Source organism: Xiphophorus hellerii, chromosome 7 (assembly GCF_003331165.1).
Source record: "Xiphophorus hellerii strain 12219 chromosome 7, Xiphophorus_hellerii-4.1, whole genome shotgun sequence".
NCBI classification, from domain to species: domain Eukaryota; kingdom Metazoa; phylum Chordata; class Actinopteri; order Cyprinodontiformes; family Poeciliidae; genus Xiphophorus; species Xiphophorus hellerii.
In genome coordinates this window covers 15278715-15287267 of record NC_045678.1, presented here as the reverse complement: position 1 = coordinate 15287267, position 8553 = coordinate 15278715, and the positions used below count along the sequence as shown (strand labels likewise).

Sequence of the window (8553 nt, the reverse complement as noted above, 5' to 3'; positions counted from 1 at the left end):
TTTATTTTAATTACCCCAACACTAAACTCAACTAAAAATACCAAAGCAATTACTGGCAGAGCACAAGGACGTGGCACAACCCACTTGTATCTTAGTGGGAAGCGCTGATATCAGTAACAAGATCCAACTCGGAGCAATCAGGACGCGAGCCGGAGTGTGAGGAGTGAGCTCGTTATTAGATGTTTGCAAACCCGAGAGATGACTGAAATCAACAACCGCCGTTTGTTTGCGGTGGGTGGTTGCCACTTGGAGTGATTTGTGTAACATGAGAAAGCTAATCCTGCTTTGATTGTTAAAAAATTCCATTTTATTTTTTTGTTGGATACCACTGAATGTTTGACTCTTGAAGGCTTCAGCTACAGTACATTGAAAAAGTATTCAGACCCCTTTTATAGCCACAAACATCAATTTATTTATTAGAATTTTATGTAATTGAACAACTTGAAGTTGTGTAACTGTGAAGTGGGAAGAAATGCAGCTTGGTTTTCAACTTTGTCAGTCATAAAAATCCGAAAAGTGTGGTGTGCAGTTATAGTTAGCCCCTTTTGCTCCCCTCCCTAAATTGGTTTGATTAAGGGCAAGAGGGCAGAATGTTTGCAAAGCAGGCAAGAGACCAGTGGTAACTCCATAGGAGCTGTAAAGATCCAAACCTTAATTAAAATTTGGAAAGAGACGAGAGCAAAGCCCTGGTTGAATGAAAGTCACAGCAACTTGAATTTGCAGTTTTCTATAAGCCATTTATGGGTAACTGCAAGCATAAGGGACACTCTCTGTGTAGAGAAAAACTGCACACTGCACTCCACCCTGATTATCCCCACTGTGAAACATGGTGGAGGCTTCATCATGATATGGGAATGTGTTTAACAGGGATGTGGAAGCAGGTTGTAAGACTGATTCACAAGTTCACTTTTCAGCAGCACAACTACCAGAACCCCATAGCCGGGGCAACAGGGAGAAGATTTAGATGAAAGTGTGATTTGAACAATCCCCCAAGCAAAGTCCAGGCCAGGAGAATCAGTGGCAGCAATTAAACATTTATGCTGAAATTGATGCTCTCCATCCAGTCTGACTGAGGTTGGGATATTTTGCAAAGAAATACAAAATATCCAGTTTCTATGTATGAAGTTAGTGTGAAACACCCTCAAAAGAACTTGTAGTAGAAGTGACAGCTGGTTCTACAAAGCATTAATTTAGGTGGGATGACTACAAATTTTCATTAAAATGCATTAAAGTTTGTAATACAAAAATACAAAATATTTGATGGGATATGAATGCCTCTGTGAGCACCGTTGTTTCTGTGTATGCAAGCGGCTTCCTTATCTTCATATTCTTGTTCTCCTGTAGTTTGTCAAAGAAAGATGGAAGTATGATAGAGACGCTTTCACTAGATGCAAACTTGCTCTTTCGTGTGCAAGTTTCTCCTCAATCCCTCACGAAAACGGCCATTTGGAAATTTGTTTGGGGGTAGAAAGTGCCACTGTATATAGAGAAACAGGAAGGAAGGAAAAGGATGGGGGGTTAATGGAGTGTGTTTCTCTGGAGAATACTAGTAAAAGCTTTGGTATCACACATACATAGGCTGATTTTAAGTGCAGCTGAGTGCTGCGGCGTACCTGGCTAAATGTAGGAAAACATCAGGCTGCACTGCGAGGACGAGGAGCACCCTCCATCGGAAATGCAACCATGACTGAAGTGGATCGTTCTTCAAATGGACACGTGAACGCCATTCCCTGACAGAGTCCTCTCACCAATTTGTCACGATCCAACTAACTACTGAGCCGTGTTTACAATATGTGTTTCCCTGCAGCTGCAGGAGTCAGGGGGCTTCTCCACGGAAATTGATTTTTACATTAAACAACCAGTAAAATCGAAACATGCCACAGTGTGTTTCTGACTCCTGGGCACTTGTGCTGCATTTGGAAAGCAGGCGATGATTTAGTTTGGTTGGCAAATTGGAACAAAAGGATCAATACAAACTTAATGAGAGCTGCATTTAAACTAGGAGGACGTGGGCCAGCTGAGTGACTTTCGCTTTGGTCGCCATGTAGACGATGTTAATCTCCATGGAGGAACTAGCTCTATACACATCACTGTGAATGAACTGGTTAGATCAATGCTTACAATACACAACCTAATTAAATTCATCATTTCAAATTGTGAGAGGATGAATTTACGTGAGGACGTATGAGAGGAAGTCACATTTTCAGTTTGCCAGAAGCCATTCAGTGGCAGGAGAAAGTGCTGCAGTGAGTCCAGGCGAAAACAAAACCATGATTACACCATTCTGACTGTAAAAAGTAGTGACAGCATCATCCTGCGGGGATGCTTTTCGTTGGCAGTACTGGGAAGCTGGTCAGAAATGGAGCCAAATAGAGAGAAATGCTGGAAGAAATTTACTAAGAGGATTTATAAGAACTGAGATTTGAGAGAAGGTTCAACACTTAAAATATAGCCAGAGATATAAGGAAATGGTTTAAATCAAACAAATATGAATGGCCCAATCAAATTCTAGATCTAAATCCCGTTGGGAATATGTAATAAATGTTAAAAGTTGTTGTTTACACAACTTCTCCAGATTTTTATTTTAAAAAAGCAAAATTAATAAAATGCTGTGAAACTTATTTCACATTTCAGCCAATCAAGCAAATGTAAATTTTAGACAAAATTAACTAGATAAATTCAAATAGAGTTTTGAAAGATGCCTTTAATTTTTGAGGGCTATCCTAATAACCCTGGTTCATATGTGAAAAAGCAAGTCCAGCTTGTCATGCCGATCATTGCCAGGGTGCATGACCCAAATGTGCTTGAGTTTAAGGTCACCAACTTCTGCCTGATCATCCTCCTCCTGGATTTTCTGGTTAAGAGCAGATTCTATCAGTTACAGCAACCCCAGACTATCACACTACAACCACCGTGTTTCACTCCCAATAAAATAGTCTTCTCTGAAATGCTGTTAGTAAAACAGCAGATGTAACAGAACACACATTTCATTATGCTCCACTTTTTTCCTATTAATTTTGCGTCTTTATGTTTTCTCAAAAGTTTTCAAGATTTTTTTGTTTTGTTGTTTTTTTGGGGGGGGAGGAGATATGAAGCTTGACCTTTGCGTTCTGTTTGGTCAGAAGTCATTTGTTTTCTTACAATTCCCCCATAGAGTTCCTTATTGCTACATTCTCAACACTGAGCTTAATCCTTCCAGACTGATGAATGATAAACAGAAAATAGACTGGACTTGTACAGTGCTTTTCCGACCACTGAAATCACTAAGTTTTAGATGTCAGTGACTTGTTTCCTATCTGTTTGAGAGATTCTTTTGATCAGGCCATGGTGTCTTGCTTTTGAGATCTTTTAGCCTACTCCATGCCGGATTTTCTTTAGAAGAGTTTCTTGATTCTACAGGTCCGATGGAGATCAGACCTTAGTATTGAGACAGAAATTGATCTGATTGTTGGTCTATTGTACAAAATGCCAACAAAACTTAAGTTAGTGGCTATAATATTGCAAAAGTGTGAAAAAGTTCAAGAAGGACCAAAAAGCCCAGTGACATCTGCTATGCTGCTCAGCCTTGGTGTTTTCTTTCAGTCAAATTATAAACTTGCTTTCTACTTTCAGTCCCTCTGGTATTATGACAAACTCTGATCAGAGGTCAGTGTTTTCGAGTATGAGGAAGGATGTTGTTACAAGCTAGAGAAGACTTCATCAAATCAAGATATTGTTATTTCATTGTATTTTACAGTAAATGACAACAACTCCACAATGCTGCATTTTGGGAAATTAAGATAACATGGATACCAGAATAACTCATTGAATCCCATTACTAAGAGCCACACCGAATAAAGTAAAATAGCAGGTGCGCAGTACTATCTCAATCCTGTTTTTAAAGCTGCTTTCTGTGTCGTTTTGTATATTGATTTGCTGTAGTACGTTATCTTGTGAGCTAAAAACATACAACCTAAACACTTTCATTTTTACAATGAAACAAAAACGAGATTATTCTATTGCCTTATGTAATCAGTGTTCACCCTTACACACTCTGATTGCAGGGGTGTGTGCACCTGTTGCACCTATGCCAAAGGTGCATTTTGTGTGTCAAAGGCGTTATTTTTTATCAGCAGTAGATTAGATTTCAATTCAGTTTATTTGCATAATTCCAATTCACAACAAAGGTCATCTTGAGATACTTTGCAAAACTAGTCGCATCTTATTAACGGTTGAAAATGGAAAAAACAAGCACTACAAACTAAAAGAGAACAGAATTGGAAACATTGCTTTCAAGTAGTTCAATTCAAGCAGCAATGCGTATAGATAAAACATTCAAGATTTTAAATACATTTTTATCCAACTCAGAGGAAACCACCTGAGACATGGGAACTTTTATTTAAGGTATTCTGTGTATTCTGTTTTAATTGTTAGATATTTTTTTTAGCTGGAAAATAAATTACTAGGAACATTTGTCTCTTGTATTTTAATACGTCTATAAAATTCAGCTTTGATTTACAACATGGAAAGAAATGCAGCATTAATGAGGATTTATATGTTGTGCTAAAGTTACTCTTTCAGAGGTTTGTGGGCTTTGATTTTATTTTCATTTGATGTGTGTTATTGCTAATGAATATTTTATAAATGCATCTTCCAACAAGAAGTTTCTCTATTTACATAATAAATCAGTTCACACTCATCTTGAGTCTCTACTAGTGGAATTATCCTGCCAGGTTGTGCAAGTTCCCCCCCTGCTGGCCTGAATGTGACAAGGCTCAGAGTTTGGGGTTGAAAGATGGAGGTGATTTCAGTGTTTGTGAGCATCCCTCTGCTCTGATTGGTAGAGCAGATACTGTATCAGCTTTGTGGGGAAATGAAGGTCAGGAATCCCACCCAGCCTGTGCTTCCCCACAGTTTTCCTGATGCATAGCCGGCACAGCTGCTTTAAAGGAGACACTGCTGGGGTCATCAGAGAGAGGGTTTGATTATGTGCTTAGAGTCCCATCAGTACAAAGGACGCATCTCTGTTATTTCACTCTGTAACTGTGAACTGAATACCTCCTGTCTCTCTTAGCAGTCGCCCCACTGGGCTGTCAGGAGAAACCAGGTCCAGAGGCCGCTTGCCCTCTGAGTTCACCAGGAGCCGGTCTGCTCCGTGGTCGAGGAGGGCAGAAACCAACTCAGGGCTGGACAGACGTGCAGCGATGTGCAGAGGGGAGTCACCAGAAGTCCTCTTGTTAGCATCGGCACCTGTAGTGAGAGAGGGAAGGAGTTTAAAATAATTCACTGCACTCCATTGTAGCATTTAGATTTTTTTTTTTTTCCACGTTTGCAATTTTATACGTTGCAATTTCTCTTATCTTGTGGGGCTGAATATAAATGCACACCACACTTTTAATACTGTCCGTTTCATTTAAACATTTTGTTCTTTTTAGGGAGAGTAATTGTTCATCGATGGTTACATGTCTTGCATTCAGAGTCATTTTGAAACCTTCTAATTCAAATGCAAAAGAAAAAGAAAAACACTTTCTGCCTCAGTACAAGTGAATTAGGTTATTTCGGTCCATCATCAGTCTAAAGCTGTAATGAATGTTTGTGAGGATAAAAGTTGAAACCTGACGCCTCCTCACCGAGCTGAAGGAGTTTCTTCACTGAGCTCAGTTGCTGATTGGAGCACGCAACATGAAGAGGAGACCCTAATGAATCAATATCCTGATCCACATCTGCTCTGTACTGAACAAGCGCTTCAATGCACCCAGGGTGACCTGGGGAGAGAAACAGAGTCACTAAAATGAGAACAGCTGAGATCATCCATCCATTTCCTATCACCCTTGTCCCTAGTGGGGTTAGGAGGGGTGCTGGTGCCTATCTCCAGCTAACGTTCCGGGCGAGAGGCAAGGTACACCCTGGACAGGTCGCCAGTCTGTCGCAGGGCAACACAGACAACAACCATGCACAACCACGCACACACACACACCCACACACATCTAGGGAGAATTTAGAGAGACCTGACAGTCATGTTTTTGGACTGTGGGAGGAAGCCGGAGTACCCAGAGAGAACCCACGCATGCACAGGGAGAACATGCAAACTCTGCGCAGAAAGACCCCGGGCCAGGATGACGGGAATTGAACCCAGGAGGCAACAGGGCAAGGCAACAGTGCTACCAACTGCGCCACTGTACAGCCCCAGCTGAAATCATCAGCTTCCAAATATGTTTGACACTCCTGCGTTCATACATCTCTCTCTCTCTCTTTATTTCTTGCTATTTCTGCTAGCATTGACTAAGCTCAGCAGAGATTATGCAAGCACATGCTATGGAATGTGACCTCTAACCCTTTGCTGCAGCCGAGTGGATTGGAGAACTGGACGGGCTGGTGCCCCGGGGGGTCGCTCCATGCTGGAGAAGCAGAGAGACGCAGGTCACATGGCCCCTGGCACAAGCTTCTGTTAACGCAGTGTGTCCGTCCACAGTTGTGTTGTTAACCTGAAGTCGAAAAAAACAAAAAAACAGCAATGTATTAAAACTTTGAACAGTACACCTGGCCTCTGCTTTGCATTGCACATTTTGCTTGCTAATAGCTACATTTGCCTGCGTGCTGCTATGTGTATTTGGTTAATTTTTCACTCATTTCAGTCGTCTTCGGGTTAAGCCTGGCAATAATTAAATATCGCTGTTAACATGCAAGAATTACAGACTTTATTGAAGAAATTCTTAAACAAAAATCAAAGGCATGAAGTTTTAATTTGACGGTGCTTTCTGTTTAATTCTTTCTCATTTCTGTGGGTTGTAAAATCACCTACATTTGCTCCATTTTCCACCAGAAGCTTGGCACAGTTTGTGTGGCCTTGCAGGCATGCTCCATGAAGGGGAGAGACTTGGTCCAGTGTGTTTAGATTGACACATATTCCCTGTGAACGCACCAGGACACATAAATTCACTCCCGAAAAGTGGCTGCACAGACCGTGCCCTGCAAAAGTATTCACACCACTTTTGACACATTAACACAACAAAAGTCAATTTATCTTATTGGAATGTTTTGTGATAGACTAACACAAAGTAGTGCAGAATAGTGGAAAGAAGAATGAGACAAATCAATATAAGCTTGTATTTATCCTCTATACTTTCATATAGTCAGTGCAACCAACTACATTGAGAAGCCACTTAATTAGTAAATAGAGTCCAAATTTGTAATTTCTTTTTAGTATTAATACAGCTGGTATAGGCCTTTTGCTTGATGGATGTTGTTCAGCTGTGCAGCACCTGATTTGGCCACCGTTTGTTGGAAGATGTACACAGTGCCGCAACTTTATTTGTTCTCTAAGTCATGTTATAAAACACTGTCTCAAGCTTCAAAATCCCACCGATGACGGATCAATTTTCCATCTCAAAATGGCTCAACTGTAAATATACAAACTCATTTTTGTCCACCACGTCTTAGTAGGAAAAGAGGCCTGTGAAAACTCAGGCAAGCATAAAAAAAACACAGTTCACATCAGTCTGATCAACAGTCCTCACAGGGAAATGTACTGGTTGCAGGATGGTATTATGGGGACATTTTCTATCAGCAGAGACGGTGAATTTGGTCAGTGTTACTGGAAAGAAATACATCTGCAAGTCTGCAGATGCAGAAGTAAATATCTCAGATACTGGAAATCCAATCAGTGGCAAGACTTGAAAATTAATGATCCATCTAGTGTGTCTGAACAGGAGCTTTTTTACGTAGAAGCAACTACATCTTATAAGTGTGGACTAGAGTTTCAATCTGGAGACGTGCAAAGCTAGTAGAGGCATGCCCCAAAATGCATGTAGTTGTGTTTACTACAAAAAGTGGTTTCACCAAGTGTTAACTCAGAGAGGCAGAATTAAAAAAATGCACACTTTTGTTTCTTTTAATAGAAATGTTAAATAAAAGAAATAGCACTAGTTTCTGTAAGTCCCCATAGAATTCCACAGTTATTTCTGACTGTAACATGAAAAAGTATGCAAAAGATCAAAGGTGAGGAAGCACTTGCAAGGCACTGTAAGTAGTGAAAAGCATTAAAGCTTTGCAGCATTATCACAAACTAACATTTGAAATAGGAACGTGCGTTCCGTTGACACAAATGAGAATCTCATGCAGCAGCACCTGATTAGAATTTTACCATTTTAACTCCAGAAGTTAAACTTTACCTGAGCGATGAGTGTTTGCAGACGCAGAAGGCTTCCATTGAAGGCTGCATCGTGAATCGGAGACCAGTCGGCTTCAACGTCTTCATGTGAAAAGCAAAAAGTTGCACAGACTTTGAAGTGACATACATGTCTACTGTAATAACATATTAAAAGTGTTAAACTCACCACTCATCAAAGGGTTGGAGAAATAAACAGCTGCTGCTCCTGGACATGCTGTGTTTTGCTGTCTCTCTTTGTTTCCAGCAGACATACTTCACCTGTTTCAATGTCCTGGTTTCCCTTTTGTCAGCCTGGAATATGTTTTTGTCCTGTTGTGAGAGCAGTTCTTGATGTTTTCATGCTATTTCCTTCCTGCAGGAAGGACTGTAATGACTCAGCTCTGACCAATTGGAGTGCAGATGGA

General features: G+C 40.6%; 1 protein-coding gene across 1 annotated transcript; it reads right to left on the bottom strand.

Moving 5' to 3' along the window:
* Positions 1–394: 394 nt before the first annotated feature.
* Positions 395–8528, bottom strand: LOC116723541 (ankyrin repeat and SOCS box protein 9-like). Its single transcript, XM_032568566.1, has 7 exons — positions 8316–8528; positions 8151–8230; positions 6782–6889; positions 6314–6464; positions 5610–5744; positions 5038–5229; positions 395–4938 (listed from the first exon to the last, which is right to left on the bottom strand). The coding sequence occupies exons 1-7, from the start codon at positions 8398–8400 to the stop codon at positions 4787–4789; spliced, it is 903 nt and encodes a 300-aa protein (XP_032424457.1). The 5' UTR covers positions 8401–8528; the 3' UTR covers positions 395–4786.
* Positions 8529–8553: the final 25 nt, after the last annotated feature.